Source organism: Micropterus salmoides, unplaced genomic scaffold, assembly GCF_014851395.1.
Source record: "Micropterus salmoides isolate LMB-PRFRI ecotype aquatic unplaced genomic scaffold, ASM1485139v1 Ms_hic_scaffold_17, whole genome shotgun sequence".
NCBI classification, from domain to species: domain Eukaryota; kingdom Metazoa; phylum Chordata; class Actinopteri; order Centrarchiformes; family Centrarchidae; genus Micropterus; species Micropterus salmoides.
Window position 1 is genome coordinate 15,466,858 of NW_024040817.1, and position 16,599 is coordinate 15,483,456.

The 16,599-nt window shown below is 39.7% G+C and overlaps 1 protein-coding gene across 3 annotated transcripts; it reads left to right on the top strand.

Moving 5' to 3' along the window:
- Positions 1–13,341, top strand: recql4 (RecQ helicase-like 4). 3 transcript variants are annotated; one of them, XM_038725028.1, is made up of 28 exons: positions 1–411; positions 665–698; positions 905–1,020; positions 1,107–1,253; positions 1,344–1,495; positions 2,526–3,639; positions 3,722–3,804; positions 3,883–3,982; positions 4,401–4,566; positions 4,692–4,802; positions 5,319–5,486; positions 5,574–5,666; positions 5,748–5,884; positions 6,093–6,176; positions 6,465–6,653; positions 6,764–6,946; positions 7,179–7,380; positions 7,579–7,772; positions 8,174–8,257; positions 8,605–8,742; positions 8,872–8,994; positions 9,209–9,485; positions 9,999–10,128; positions 10,763–10,929; positions 11,328–11,505; positions 11,778–11,931; positions 12,016–12,124; positions 13,002–13,341. In XM_038725028.1, the coding sequence occupies exons 1-28, from the start codon at positions 328–330 to the stop codon at positions 13,121–13,123; spliced, it is 4,839 nt and encodes a 1,612-aa protein (XP_038580956.1). In that variant the 5' UTR covers positions 1–327; the 3' UTR covers positions 13,124–13,341. The 3 variants fall into 3 exon arrangements, with proteins under 3 accessions (XP_038580956.1, XP_038580957.1, XP_038580958.1); XM_038725029.1 differs by having other exon boundaries at positions 9,212–9,485; XM_038725030.1 differs by having other exon boundaries at positions 905–1,002.
- Positions 13,342–16,599: the final 3,258 nt, after the last annotated feature.

Sequence of the window (16,599 nt, forward strand, 5' to 3'; positions counted from 1 at the left end):
TCGTAAACAACACACAGCGGAAGAAAGCCCTTTAACGCAGTTTTCATATGTAAGCTTCTGCTTAAGTTGCTATAACTTTCATTAGAGGCGAACAAGCGAAAGTAACTCACGTTCACTAAAACCTATAACGTTTTCGCTGACAAATTCTGAAAATAGCAATAACTTTGGGTTTATAACGTAACGTTAAGCTAGCTATCGTGTTGCTGTAACGTTAGCTTTCGCCTGACATTCATTATGCTCTAAGTTAACGTTATGCAATAAATGAGAGTTAAACAACCTGTCAGGTAAGTTAAGTTAAGCGGTGTCGACCGTGTAGTCAGCGCTACAATGGATCGCTACAACGAGGTGAAGCTTCTGCTGAAAAGCTGGGAGCAGGGGTTTGTCAAACAGCACCAGAAGAAACCAAACAAGGTGATTTAAACGCTAAACTTAACTTAAGCCGAGAGTTAATTTAGCAGGCAGCAGCATAACGGCAACCCAATGCTTTGATCTACAATAATAATATATATATGCATAACGTGTGTTATTTATTGTTGTGGTTTCATCATTGTTCTGTGTTTCCACCAGACTTGCCACTTAACGTTACTGCTGCAGACAATGTCGTTGTCTGTTTGTTTCACTTTTTTAATAATGGTTAGATATTATAACGCTATTTCATTTCTAGGAGGACATTGATCAGGCTCCAGAGGAGACGAGGAGTGAGTAACATTACAATCCCTTTACTGAAATTGCAACAATTTTTTCTCCGATCCGATTTTACCAGCCAATTACATATTTTTTTCCTGCGTTTGCTAATTTTGTGCCCTGGATGCAACACAGATAAACACTAGCATATCTAGTGCATCTCTAGTGTAAATTATGTGTTTACAGACAGAAGCATATTCCATGTGTGTCTTTATTCCAGAGCTGTATAAAGAGTACCGCAGTTTGAAACAAGCCAAGGAAAACACCAGCCGTGATGCAGCCAGCGGACACACTGAACAGTCCATATCTGCAGCTGAGGTCAACACCACCCAGAAGGTACTGAAGAAAGTGTGTTTGCAGACAACAGACAAGTAAAACAGTTTGTTTCCTTTGTCTACTATACCTCTTGTCTTCTTACGTAGGAGTCGGACTGTTGGGGAGCCCATCTGAACCGCAGTGCACAGCCTGCATCTTCTCCCAGACTGACACCCCAGGAGAGAGACAGTCTGCAGGCCTCTGCCCAATACTATGGCCTAAAGCTTAAAAACAACCTGGCTACACTCAGTAAGGTGAGACCTTCTCTGACCAAACTGTACATTTAAAAACAGCGATTTCTTTGGTTTTATTACTAGTGCTGTGATTTCCTTTTGTTATCCCAGGAGAGACCTATCTCACTGAAGAAATCGTTTGTTCCCTGTCGAGTGCCTCTAAACTCCTTGAAAGATGGACAAACTTACCAGACAAATAGCCCCTTTGCTGCGGCTACTAAGACCACTTCCAGTGACCCTGAATCCAGCCCTTTCTCACCAAGGTAATTAAATGGAAGAAATTATTTTAATTTAATTAAATTGTATGTATATAGCACCAGTACATAACAGAAGTTATCTCATTACACTTTTCATATACAGCAGATCTAGACTGTACTCTTTGTAATATTATTTACAGAGACCCAACAATTCCCACCATGAGAAAGCACTTGGTGATAGTGGCAAGGAAAAACTCCCCTTTAACAGGCGGGAAACCTTGAGCATTGTAATGTAATGTAAAGCTGCATATTGCGTCAGTGCATTATATACTGGTACATCTCTAAAAGAAAATTTGTTGAACATTGCAATTAGGTATGCAACTAACAATTATTGTCAGTATCGAATAATCTCAGAAGAGAACCAAGAGTGTGCACATCCAGGCAAAAATCATCAGATCAGGTGTTATGTTTTGAATTTAAAGAAGAGCTTGTAGATTGAAACGTGGCCTTGAAAAGATAATTCAACTATTTATTCGGAGCCTATGGGTATGCAGACCTTTCTCCTTTGTGCCCTGCAGTATCAAATAATATCTGATTACTTTGTTGATTAATTGTGTAGTCTATGAGATCTCATACAATATATTCCAGAGTCCAAGGTAACGTCTTCATATGTCAAGGCGCAATGTTTGAAGATGTTCAGTTTACAAAGATATAGAACAGAGAAATTCAGAAAAGACTCACATTGGAGAAGTAACATCAGAAGATGATTAATTGATTATCAAAATAGTTGCTTATTATTTTTCTGTAGATTGATTAATACGTTGTACTTGTGATATTATTTGCTATATAGTATGCAGGCACAGATTTTTCAACATTTTTGATTTTTCAGCAACCATTTTCAATAGATTGCTAGATGTTTGGTTTTTATTTGCTTCATAGGTCCTAATATTGCAGTTTTATAATTTCCTGTCCTCTTATTTTAAATGACTTGTGTAGCCCAACTACGTACACAATATTTAATTGTAATTCATGCTCTTTATCAACACTGGCAAATGTTTTGTGTGACATTTTCTTGTGTATGTGTTCCTGTTCACAGAAGAGTAAAGACTTGCCTGGGACTTTCTTCAAAGACACTCCAACCAGTGGAGGCTGAAGAGCCATTTGAGCCATTTGTCAGAGAGTCTTGCGAAGAACATGCAAGTGCTGCCAGTAGTATTAGTAGTTATAATAGCAGTAAGGGTAGTACTAGTAAAGTTATTAGTTCACAAAATCAAAGTGTCTCTAGTCTAGCTTCCTCTCCAGCCAGATCTTCTGCTCTGTTGTCGTCGTTATCTTCTCCATGTAGTGTAGGACCTTCAAGAAGAGATTTAGGAGCCATAGGAAAGTTAAATGAAGACATAGGAGCTTCAGGAGATGGGGAAGAAAATGTTGCAACATTAGGAACTGCACATGGGGGTATTGGTTCTGCAGTTGTTGGAACTTTGACTGGCTTGAGAGGAAGCCCAAAGTGTCTTGGAGGTTTCAGAGAAGGGATGGGAGGTGGAGGCACGGGAGGGAAACCCTCCCCTGCCAGCAGACTGAGTTTTATTGACACAAAGTGGCTAGAGAGGTGCCAGGTGTTTGGAGAGATGGGGGCTGAGCTGAGACCTGGAGCAGGAAACCAGGAGATAGATTTGGAGAAAAGAGGAGAGAGAGAAAGGACAAAAGAAACAGAAGGAAAAATACAAGAAGATGAAAGAGTTAGAAAAGAAGAAATGGATGCAGAGGGAGAAAGAAGAGAGGCAGACTCAGGAAGAGATAAAGTGATTAAAAGCAGTACTAGAGATAAAATAGTCAGCAATAGTACAACGAAACCTGCTCTAGAACACAATGCAACAAGCAAAGGAGGAGGGGGAGAAAAAGTGAAAATGAAGGGAGGTGGGGAGATTGAAGGAGGCTGGACACCGCCTTTATCGCCAGAAGACGACAATGAGACTAGTCACATATCCAAAGGTACAAAGAAGAGAGGGAGGAAAAGGCAGAGAGAGGGTGAGAATGTGGAGGGAGAGACGCCAGAGGAGGGAGGAGTGAAGAAGAGGCGTAGGAATGCCAAAAAGAAAGAGGACAGCTCTGATGTAAAGCCCAGCCCAGCTCAAGGAGGAAAGAGAAGGAGAGCAAAGAAAAAGGGAGATGAAGAGGAAGAAGAGAAAGAAACCAAGGTACCGAAAAAGGTAAGTCACTTATTTGTTATCTCTGCATACTTTGTTTAATCTATTTGTGTAAATGAGTAATTTCAGTATTATTCCTGTCAAGGTTCCCCAGGAGAACCTGTTAGGAGAAATAGAGGAGGAATTTGGAACTAAGAGAATGTGTCACACTCAGTCTGCCAGAGCCAGGTAAGATCATACAATGCAAAATGGTGTTTAAACATCTGTGTTTGTAGTCTGTGTACCAACAATTCTTTATATGTACAGAGGTATGAAAGGCCCAGAGGGCAACTTTGTGAAGATAAATCTGAAGAAGAAATCTCATGTCAAAGGGTATGCACTGAGAGGTGTTGGTCTACGCAAACAGGTAAGATTTCTGTATGTGTGTTAGTGAGTGCATGCTGGATTTGTTTTACACAATAATGTGTCTAGGACTAATCCCTAGTGTCAAAACATTAAAGGTAAAACTGAAAATGCTGCCCTTGACGAAAGTTCAGGGTGAAGGAACTAAATTCTAAAACAAACTTGTTTGTTTGGCAATTCCTTGCCAACCTTCATGAATCAGCTTTGAAAAAATGAATATACAAAACCTGTCGACAATATCTAAGAATGGATGTATTTGTGTGCCTTTGTCCCAGGGTTTTAGAATATGATAATACAAAATGTATCCAGAGTTATTAAAATGTGTGTTTCACTGTTGTCACACATCTGTGTGTGTGTGTGTGTGTGTGTGTGTGTGTGTGTGTGTGTGTGTGTGTGTGTGTGTGTGTGTGTGTGTGTTTTAGTTGTACATGCAGAAGTTCCAGCTAAAAGGTGAACGTTTTGGGGGAGGTGGTGGATACTTTGGCAGAGGAAGGAGGGGTGGATTCAGAGGGGGTTTTAATCGCCAGGGTGACACCTGCTACAAGTGTGGAGGGACCGGACACTGGGCCCTAGACTGCAAGGGACGAGGTAATACAATGCACAAATAAAGGATTGTTTCATTTGCTTGGGAGTTTCTTTGAACAGGACTGTAAGTATCACCTCTGAGTTGTTTGTATAATAAACAACAAATACCTCTGAACCCTTTTTTGCAGCACCTCCCCCTCCTGTTCCTGACGACCCGCCTGCGGAAGAGGAGCCGTTTGAACTGCCAACTCTGGAGGAGGTAGCCAGGGCGACAGGAACACTGCAGCCTCAGCCGCTGGGTACGCCTGTTGAACAGCCTGTTGTGAGCATGCTGCTTTTCCCCTATCTGTAATGTAGCTTTTCAGGTATGTCTGTTCATTAAACAAATATGTGTGCAGTCCCCTCAAGAATTAGTGACAGCAATCTTCAATGCAACTTAAATCAACGACAAAATATTCACATAAACAATGTTGTAGAGTTACATCAACATGTTGTATAAAAAGAAGATTGGTGACTTTGGCTAGTTATCAAATTTTTTTTGTCATAAAATGGACAATTTGAACAATATGTCAACACAGTTGGTCTTTTCATGTTACATCTAACAAGTACAGTGGAGGTTTAGAGACGGGGGCGCATTTTCATTAAATAAAATACAATTTGTATCACTTTAGTGTCCTCTAAATTGCGGTCTTGCAAAAATCAATAGTTTGAGAGAATGTGCTGAAAAAAATCAGCAACTATTAGTTGCAGCACCACAGATGTATAGTTTATTTGCCTTGCGTGTGTTTAAATCCTGATGTGTTTGTGTGTTTCAGTGGCATCTCACAGTATCGATGAGGAGCAGCCGTACCAAGGAAAGGACGTGGACAGTCACCATAAAGACGAGGTGCTGCTGAATGTGATTCGCCCTGACTATGAGCGCCCTGCTCCTCCACCACCGATGGAACCTCTTTATCATCTCAAAGAAGATGGAAAAGTGCAGGGTAAACATTTACTGTGTTCCTTACATTGGAATAAAAAACAGACATACTGTACATTTGTTTAAAAGTTTACATTTTGTTTGTGTTTAGCAACACCTGCTGAGGTTTATGCCGCTCTGACAGACCTTGGCTATCAGTCATTTAGACCAGGACAAGAGGAAGCTATCATGAGGATCCTGTCAGGTATGTTCATTACACACAACACACATCTACATCTATAATCTCTGTATTCACGTTTGTCTCCGTCTCTCACTTGTTCTTTAGGTCTCTCTACCCTTGTAGTGTTGTCAACAGGGATGGGTAAATCGCTGTGCTATCAGCTCCCAGCGTACCTGTACGCTCAGCGATCAACATGCATCACTTTGGTCATTTCACCTCTAGTCTCACTAATGGATGACCAGGTAATTTTGCTTTATTGGCATGAATGTATAACTACAATATTGCCAAAGCTACAAATAAATTACACAAGAACAATTAATTTCATAAATTTCTCTCTCTCACAAAAAGACTGCACACATCAGCCACCATTTGGCCATCGCTTAACAGTGCCACACTTTGAACAGTGCCGCAGTTACATTTTTGTGTGTGTGTGTGTGTGTGTGTGTGTAGCTGTCTGGGCTGCCAGCCAACCTGAAGGCAGCCTGCATCCACTCCAACATGACGATGAAACAGAGAGAAGCTGCAATAGAAAAGGTAACAGACACAATAGGAGTCTCCACAGTAAAGAGCAGCAAGACTTCAGAATCCAAAGCCATCTCACACTTTTCATAACCTCTCATTCATCTATAGATTTAATTTAAAAATCACAAAAAGCTCCCTAACCTAGTCATGTATGATTCCCTTTTTCTGTAAATTGGATAGATGTATTTTGATAGAACACTAATGCAGATTAAACCAAAGATAAATCTTGAAGCTTGAACTTAAACTATCTAGTCAGCAGGATTTTCATCCTTCAATGCTCACCTTCCTCTGTTTCTCCAGGTGAAGTCAGGCCAGGTGTGTGTGCTGCTCCTCTCTCCAGAGGCTCTGGTTGGCGGCGGCGGTTCAGGTTCAGGGTGTCTGCCCTCTGCTCAGGAGCTCCCTCCTGTGGCCTTTGCCTGTATAGACGAAGCTCATTGTGTCTCAGAGTGGTCACACAACTTCAGACCGTGCTACCTCAGACTCTGTAAGGTGGGTTAGTGATTTTATCTTGGACTAAACAAATAACATCTGAATGTGACAATACAATATTGTTGTATAAACTGATATGCTAGATAAATATGTGATTTATATTTTTGTAGGTACTAAGGGAGCGTTTAGGAGTGCAGTGTTTGCTGGGACTCACTGCTACAGCCACACTGTCCACTGCTCTGGACATCGCGCGTCACCTGGACATCACTGATCAAGAAGGCATCGCAGTACGATCTGCAGCAGTGCCTCCTAACCTGCATCTGTCTGTGTCCATGGATAGAGAAAAGGATCAGGTATGATAAGTACCAAGTTGACCCACAGTTGAAATTATGCTGGGTCTAAATGTTCCAGTGAACAAAAGCATTTTCAAGACCTCTGTATAATAATATATATAATGGGTTGTAGGTGTATGTAGCGGCAAGTTTTACAGCGGTGTTCTGCAAATGTATATATGCCACCTGCTTGAAACATTTGTATGTTTCTCTTTATAATTCTCTCTGTTTCTTCTGCCTTTTATCTTTTTAGGCTTTAGTATCCTTGTTGAAAGGCGATCGTTTTGGTTGTCTGGACTCCGTCATCGTCTACTGCACCAGAAGAGAGGAGACCACTCGTGTGGCAGCACTGCTCAGGACTTGCCTACAGGGGGTGCTGGTGAAGGAAAACAAACAAACCAACAGCTGCAGTCAGGCACAAAACAACCCTGTTGGACAGAGAAAGAAAGAGCTGGGTAAGTGTGGAATTTTGATTAATTATATAAGAGTTTATTTTTCTAAAACATGTTAGGGGAAGGTGTAAAATGACTACATCAGACATGCCTGGTTTAAAACTAGACCAACTAAACCATTTACTTCATTTGATATTTTAACTTCTCTCTCTTTAACTCAGTGTCTAGTGTTTTCACACTACCCTGTGTTTCTACATTTAGCAAGGAAGAAGATTCGTAAACCTCTGAAATGGCAGGCAGAGTCCTACCACGCTGGTTTGTCTGCTTCAGAGCGCCGTCGTGTCCAGAACAACTTCATGTGCGGCGAGCTCAGAATAGTTGTGGCCACTGTGGCGTTTGGCATGGGCCTCGATAAATCTGATGTCCGTGGTATCGTCCACTACAACATGCCTAAAGTGGGTAGTGGTCTAATTTATCTAAAGCAAAAGCTCTTTAAACTTTGTAACCAGCTTGAAACACAATGCTCCTTCATTCTGACTCATTGTGCAACTGAGAAAGTTTTACATGTAATCTGCAACTGTGTCAGGTTGGATAACATTAGTCTTTTTTGTAAACAAGAGCATAGATGAAGCATTTGAAAATACTATTTTACCACAAGGTCCATTTAGCAATTTTTCTGGAGCTTTCAGTCTTATTCCATAGAGAGAAATTTTGCCCAATTATCATGGTAGAATACTTGTTTTCTATCCATTAACAATGTGAAAATACCCAAAAGATACTGTTTAGAAAATATATAATATATATATCTTAAACCCACAATTTATATGCATTGCCTTACCAGTAAATGTTTTCCCAGAGCTTTGAGAGTTACGTTCAGGAGATTGGGAGGGCAGGAAGAGATGGAGAACCAGCACACTGTCACCTCTTTCTGGACCCTGAGGTAAAACTGTAACACTTTAGGAAATGAGTTAGCTTCTTGACACTCTGAAACACTCAATGTAGTTATTTTGCAGTTTCAGTGATGTAAAGCATGCATGGAATAACTTTAGAGAATACAGTCTTTATGTTTTATATTGTATTAGTTCTATTCCTCAAAAGTTACTAAAGTTTTCATAACAGAAATGTATTAATATATAATAATACACTGGTGGCAGAGGGAGAATTACATCTGTCCTTGTTTACACCCGAATTCTCGACTGCTGCCTGTTTCTGTCTTTGTTCTGGTGGTCTTCTTGGTGCTGTCACCTACACAGTATAAATTAAGTGTGTGTGTGTGTGTGTGTGTAGGGTGTTGACCTCCATGAGCTCCGTCGTCATATTTATGCAGACACAGTGGACTACTACATAGTAAAGAAACTGGTCCAGAAAGTTTTCCCTCCGTGCAAATGTAAACAGATACACCAGAAACAACAGGATCTTGTAAAGGTAACTCTACCCATGTGTGTGTATGTGTTTGTGTGGTCTAAATGCTGTTTCAACGATTAGCTTTGAGACAATGGGATTTTAACTAAAAACTAAAACTTTCCACTAAGTAAAAATTGTCTGTGTGTGAAGGATGTTGAAGATTCAGAGCTGCTGGAAATGATGGATGTGATGTGTAATCAGGAGAGCAGCCTGAACCCTCCTGCTCAGCCGAACAGAGTGCATACAGACATACCTGTACAGTCTACTGCACAGGTAATTAACAGGGAAAATGGTCTTTAATATCTTTTTCTCTTACTACTTGCTCAACTCTACTCTTTCACCCACTAAAATGCAGTTAACACTGAAGCAAATTGAAAAAATGAAGTTTATAAACAATGTGTGGTTGATGAGTTATTGTTTATTTTAGTTATTTGTAAAGGAAACCAGAATTTGAGAAAATGTGTGATGTGAACTGTTTCACTGAAAGGAGACGTCACATACCGATGCAGCGGGGCTACCCCTCCAAGAACATAAAGATGAAGGAAAAGAAAAGCAGGAGGAGAAGAAAGAGGAGCAGACAGTTGAACACAAGGAAGCTGATGGTTCGACGAAGCACAAGGATATGGGAGTGAAAGGAGCTGGTGATTGGCTTAGGGAGCAGGAGGAGGAGAACAGTGATTGGCCCACAGAGCGAGTGTGTCACACACACGAAAGAGCAATTCCCATCCAACAAACTGTTGAGACTCTGGACATCACAGAGGAAGGTGAGTGGACACACAAATACATTTGTTGATAAATAGATAGATAGGTAAGTGGGAGTACAGGTACACATAGCAGGCACATGTGGGAACATAAGATGTTTAGCTTTACCATCAGAATAAAGTACAATTTGGCAGCTATGGTGCTTCAAATGCAGTAAATCCAGTAAAAACAACAATTATAGGAGAAGAAATAAATAGAAACACTATGAAACATAATGTTTGTCTTGTGTATTGTATTGTACTGTAGCCTACTATTTCTTTTATAGTTTTTATTATGTTATCTTTTTTTGTTTTTATTATGTCCTTTTTTGTACTCCCATGTACTGACCACGGACTACAGATAAAAAAAAATAACCTTCTGGCTAAATCTGGCATATTTACATTGATGTCAGCAGAAATGTTTATTAATGTGCACTATCCCTTTTTAAAATAAATAAACAACTATGAAAAAAACAAGTAAACCAAAACCAAACAGTTCCCTTTCTCTTTCTGTCTTTGCGTGTCTGTGTATTTTAGGTGTAGAGACGCTACTCTGCTACCTGGAGCTGCACCCCCAGCGCTTTGTGGAACTTCTCCACCCCACACTGTCCGTGTGTAACATCAGCTGCTACGATGGACCAAGACAACTCCAGAAAATAACTAAAATGTATGAAAGATCTGCCATTCTTTAGGATATTCTAATACAAGGCACAGAAAAAGCTACATAAATAACTTTATTGTCCTCAAGGGGTAATTCATTTTCACAGCACTGTACACATCAGACAACTACAGCACACAGTAACAACATACAATGACAGACACCAATATACACTCAGGCCAGTTCAGCAAGGCCTTTTATTTAAGGTGGCTACGGCTGAAGGGATCGGGCTTTTCCCAAAGCGAGCCATCCTGCACCACTGTGCTCTGTACCTGCGCCCAGTCGGGTAAGATGGTTCGTTGAGTGAGTGTGTGATGTCCTGTGCTGTTGAGGTTGTAATGGCCGTAATGCTTAGTTCTGCTAGGTTAGATGTGCGGAGACCAATTGTCTTGAAGAGGTTTTTGATATGTGTGTAAGTTTGACTCAGTTAGTAACATAGCATGTTAAAGAAGCAGGTGGAACAGAACAATAGGATGGGCTGAATAATGCTTTGATATTGTGCCACCTTGCACCCTGTGTGCATGAATGTGTTTATTTTTATAATAAAGTATAGACAATATAGACGTGCTGACCATTACAAATGCAATTTGATCAGTTTTATCTTATCATATCTTATCTTCTTCTTCAACTTGTTTTTCCACAGTTGCCCTCCAGTTGCTGTGGTGTTGGCTAGAAGGCGAATGGCAGGTGAGCGAGTGGAGACATGCGATCAACTGGAGTTTGATGTTGTCGAGGTTGCGGACACTATGGGATGGCAGCTTCCTCTTGTAAAGAGAGGACTCAGACAGCTGCAGTGGAGCACTGGTAGAGGTATGTGCATGCATTAATGAAAAAACTTGCTTGGAACAGCTTTAACTCGTTTACTGACATCTCTAGCCAATACATTTTTTTTTTATTGTCTTTGGAGCAGTTTTCTTCCTCCTTTTGTCCTTTATGTTGCTTCACTAGTCTGAAAAATATTTTAATCCTAGTCGAAACGTGTTTATATAGTAAACTGTTGTATTTCCCCCCGGTGTAGATGTGATTTGCAGAATAAAAAATTCACACCAAAAAGTATCCACACAGACACACAAGCAAAACACAGATGGTGCTGTTTAAATGAAATCATGTCAGATGTAAAAGTGCAAACAAAGAAGAGCTCTGAAGTTAATCACACCGGGGTGGCCCTCGTAGAGTCTGATAAATAATCCTAAACATTTGTGTTTCAGCTGGCGGTCGGAGCGGTGTCCAGGTTGAATTCTCCTCTTTATCTTTCTACTTCCGTTCCTATGGCGACCTCAGCGATGAGGAGATGGACAGAGTTTGTCAGTTCCTCCATAATCGAGTGCAGAACCAAGAGAGAACACAGCTGTACCAGCTGACAGCCTGCTTCAAGGCCTTCAAGAGGTACACACACTCACATACAGTAAAGCTTTGACACCTTAAACTTTTTAAAAAGCCAGCAGAGATGATAGAGAGTCCTGCAAAATGTCTGTAAAAATAGTTGATCAGCATCCAAAGTGCAGTGAAATAGTATAAAATGGTTATGTAGACTGATTGTTTGTGTGAGCAGGTGTGTCTGACTCTTTCTGTTTGTTCCTTTTGTGCAACTTTATGTGTGTTGTCTTCTGCCTGTCTGTATGCTTGTCTGCATAACGTTGTGTTGTGTTTTGTTGCAGTGTTGCATTCCCCAGTGTATTGTCCTGTGTTGACGATTTGGATGAGAGTCGCAGTATCCACCTGAAAAGCCTCCTCTCCGAGTATTTCGACAAAAGGCGAGGCCGAGGCCACACACTCGCACCAGTGGACATTGAGGAGCTCGACAAATACAAGGTAAAACACACAGGATGGTAATCAATTTGTGTCTTGAATGGTCTGGATAATGTAGTTTACTTATGTGTTTCTGTCTGTTTGTAGTTGTCAGACTGGGAGAGTCAGATCACAGCGGACATCAGAAGTTTTCTTGCCAACCGAAGTGATGAGAAATTTTCTGGAAGGGCTATTGCTAGAATTTTGCATGGCATAGGTGAGAGCACACAAACACACATCTGTTGAAGGTTCCTAAAAAATATACAAGCATATAAGTAAGTATCCATTAAGATGAGATAAGATAATCCTTTATTGATACCCAGATGGGAAATCAGGTGTTGCAGCAGCACAAGGACAAAAATAAGTACAGATAAATAGTTGTGTGTGTGTATACATAAATTAGATGGAAATAAAAATCGAAACTATACAAGAGCAATTAAAGTCAAAGTTACAAGGCAAGCAGTATACATAAATAAAGTAGGACCAGTGTTGTAGTTAAACTAACAGTGCAGTACTGTCTCAAGCAAAGTGACATAATGGTCTGATTAGTAGCAGCAATGTCAGTATGGTTTATGTATAGTAATATGAACATGACCTCTAGAGGGAGTTATAGTTTCAGTGAATACATTCTGAGCTTGACAGTGTTTAACCTTTCTAAAGCTGAGTTCTGATTGTTAGCAGTTAACTATTATTACTTTCATTCATGCAAGGAGAGCAATGCACTGTACTATCCAGATTCTTGCAAAGAAAAACGGGTGTGAAGTTACACCAGGTTGCCCCAGTGAGCCCCAGGTTCTGATTTAATCTGTAAATAAATAAATTGCCCTGAACCAGATTTTCTCTGTCTTGATAAAGAATGGTGGATTGTACAAAAACACAAGGGACAAAAATAGAAATAAATCCAGGACTTATCATTCTATCCTGGACAAAGTCCGATATGTTATATTTTTATCAATATATTAAAATGGTAATGAACCAAGATTTTTACCCAAAGTTTCAATAATCTGAGCCTGATATAAAGTTCAGTCATCAGCTGTGGATCAACATATGTGCTTCATTTAAGGCATATAAAAAGGTGAAAATCTCTGTTTCAGGCAGTCCTTGTTATCCTGCTCAAATCTATGGCAGAGACAGACGCTACTGGAGGAAGTACATCCAGTTTGACTTCAACCAGCTCATCAGACTGGCCACTCAGGAGATCATTCGCTTTAAGTGACCGACCAAACTGTATATGTACATACAGCGGCATGCACGTGCATAGGTCTGCACTCATGCACCATTTATTAACTCGCACTGGTTTTGATGGATTTGGCCAGAAACACCTGTTTTTGTTGACTTTTATTCTATCATGTAGAATTAGTTAATCTGTTTTCTTCAGCGTAAAGTTTGTATACGTCGTAGACTGTAATTAAATAAAATATTTGTATTTTTCTAGCTTGGTTTTGCTTTAACATTTATTGAAAATATCTCTAATGTCAAAAAAAAAATCTTTATGTCACATAGATGAAGAAATCTTATCTTGTCTTGTTTTGGTCCGTACACAAACACTCAAAAGTCCTGACCCAGAAGTGAACTGATATAAAGAAGTAAAAATGGAAGAATAAAAATGGGATTTTTCTTCATACTGTACCTTCCCATTTTAGCAACGTCACTGTTATCTTGAGAAGCTAAAGTTAAACATTTGATAAGATTGCAAATATTAACTTGTTTTGACTGGAATGTTGTGGGATTTTCTCACACCTTTTGTTACCTATTTACTCACCTTCAGCAGACGTGAATGATTTGAATTACAGACATTTAGACAGCAGGGTTTAATTGTGTCTCCTTACTGTAAAGATCAGTGGTGGAATAACTAATCAAATCCTTTTACTAAATTAAGCCCTGTTCTACAACTGCACACATTTGTTTCACTTATAATGTTACTGATTTTGGTGTAGAGTTTTGTAAAAATATTTTTCTAGTCAGAAAATTGAAAAGCAAGTAACAATGACAGCCCACTCTATAATATATTAGCTACAGTCAGCAGCAGCTTAGCTTACCATACAGACTGGAAATGGGGAAACGGCTAGCTGGTCTCTGTCCAAAGGTAACACAAGCTGCCTACCAGCTGCCTCCATGCTAAGCTAACCATCTCCTGGCTGCAGCTTCAATTACCGTACAGATATGAGAGTGGAATCGGTTTTCTCATCTAACTCTGGTCAAAGAAGCAAATAAGTGTACTTTCTAAAATGTCAAATTATTCTGAAGACCAGGACAGTTTTGCTTGAAATAATTGTCTCATGCAAATTATTCCAGCTAAAACATACTCTTCAGAATGAGGCAAATGAAACACAACTATGCTAACATCCAGTGGTGCTGCTGCAGCAGCCTGAGCTTTCTTCAGTGTGTTTTAACAGTGGACTCTGACTTTTACATATCTGCTTTTACGCTTGACAGCATGTCATAAAATGTGAAGAAATCTGCCTAATGAGCATAAATACACAGTCTTTGGCAGCAGACTGAGCTGTAGAGATGAAATAAAACATTCATGGTCATCTTTCCACCATCTATTAATTCAGTGGATATGTTATTTCTGCTTCACTCAGTGGTGAACATTGGAGTAGTCTGATAAATATTAGCTTCTCGGTGACAATACACATACTGAAGCTCTGTGGGAGAAACAGGAAAAAGAAAAACTGGGTCATGAAGTCAGGTTTTCTGAGAAAGGTTAGGTAAAGGTCAAGGACAATGGTCAATGCACAATCAACGGCCACTCCTGGGGAATGTTTATTCTTGAACAAGATGGTCACTTTGGCAGCAGCAGAGCAGATTAAGAAAAAGAAATGTGATAATGGGTTTGGTAAAGTAGAGCTGATCCCATATCTTTCCTGTAAACCCATCACAATAGGCCTTTTTGGAAGCAGACTTTTTGACTTGTCATAGAAAACACAAGTGTTACTGATAACAACAATGATGGCTCCCCTGTCCTAGTAAGGCATGACAGTGTGATAAGCCAGCATGCACAATACCACGACCCTGCAACTGGAGCAGCACATTAAAAATCGGGCATCATTCCTTTTATTTACATTTGTTACTTTTCTTACTGAAACCTCACATTTCAGTTCACATCAGTATTGTCTTGCTCAAGTGTGCTGTATTCCACATGTGCTTGATAGGCCTAAATGTGACTGATATTTATTTTTTTTATTTATTTTAGCAGTAATGAGCATTTTTTAAGACTTCTCAAGTGTACTTTGCTTTAAGACACACACACATGATCATTGTGGGGTAGTAACTAACTAATCAGATATGAAGTGATCACTACTTCAAGTTTATACTGAGGATATAATGTTCAGAGCTTTGTGACATTCAGTAAGAGCAAAATAACATTTACTCTCAGAGCAAGAATAGCGAAGATTACATTCAAAGCTTTAACAATATTTAAATAAGTTGGTGAAGTATGCAGGGACCTGTATTTCAAGAGAGAGAATGACTTTTGAACGATTTGTAGTAATTGCTCATTAGAGAGTGGACACCTTTCCAGATTAAAGTTTATTATGTTCTGACTGTGTTTATTATTTGTTAATTGTTAATAACTTGCTAATATGTTATTATTTGTGTTTACTTGTATTATGTCTAGAAAACATTTAATCAAGAGTAAGAGTTAGCTCTGTGGGGCTGTTAGCATGCTAACATTTAGCAGTCAACACGAACCACAGCTGAGGATGCAAGCAAGGTCATATGCTGTTGTCCTGTTCCCCTGCTAACACACTGTTATTCAGCTGACCATTTAAATACTTACAGTAACTGTTGTAACACTGACATTATCTCACCTTAATAACAGTCATTCACTGAAATGATGCAGCTGCTCCACCTTTGAAATGTTAGCTGTACTGCACAGCACCGTGTAGTTCAAAAGTTAAAGGGCTCTTGTTGGCCAGCACGTCATTTACTAGTCACGCGTGCCTCTATAACAATCTGTCACACTTCAGACTTTATAGTAGCAGTAGACGTCTGCCTTTATGTTTCATCCATAAAGAGTGAGGACTCCTTCTTTCATTTCAGTCTTTTATCTTTCTGCCACTGCATCATATGACTGCCTGATAACGTTCTTTGTGAAGTTCTTAAACTGCCAATCCTGCTATCCAGAGTTACAAGTTTCTCTGTCTTTCCCTTGTCTTTCTTCATTTTCTGTCTGTAAAGTCCGCCGGTGTCTACCAACCCTACTGTAAAAGTTGTATTATGCAGTACATGAGAAGCTCAAAGGTCCAGTTTTAGAGGTAATTATCAAGTGTTTTATTGGGGAGAGTAAGTTAAATGACTCCAGGGGCTCATAAAAACTCTGAAAATGTTCTGTAGAAGGAAATTTAATAAACATAAAAATGACGGATTGCTTTTATTGGAATGCTGTCTTAAGGGTAATCCACTTGTCCTCTGTCAGCAGCTACATGCTGTAATCTGCAATTTGTTTTTTTACAGCATGTGTTTAAAGGGATCAGTTCACAGCCTGGATGTTGTCATTAAATGGGTCATTTTGTCTGAGAAGACACTGGTCATGCTTGTAGCTACACACACAGCAGACTTGATTCACTGTAGATGTTCATATTAAGTCTCCCTCTGCGATGAGTTGTCAGTAGACTCTGTCCCTAACAAAGACGTTCATATAACTTGTAAATCGAGGAGATTAGATAAGAGAGATAAAGAGAGAGTCCA

Coding starts and splice junctions, on each gene's coding strand:
- recql4 (XM_038725028.1), top strand. CDS start 328: ATGGATCGCTACAACGAGGTGAAGCTTCTGCTGAAAAGCTGGGAGCAG. Junction 5,667..5,747: donor TATCATGAGGATCCTGTCAG/GTATGTTCATTA, acceptor CTTGTTCTTTAG/GTCTCTCTACCCTTGTAGTG. Junction 11,932..12,015: donor AGGAGCTCGACAAATACAAG/GTAAAACACACA, acceptor GTCTGTTTGTAG/TTGTCAGACTGGGAGAGTCA.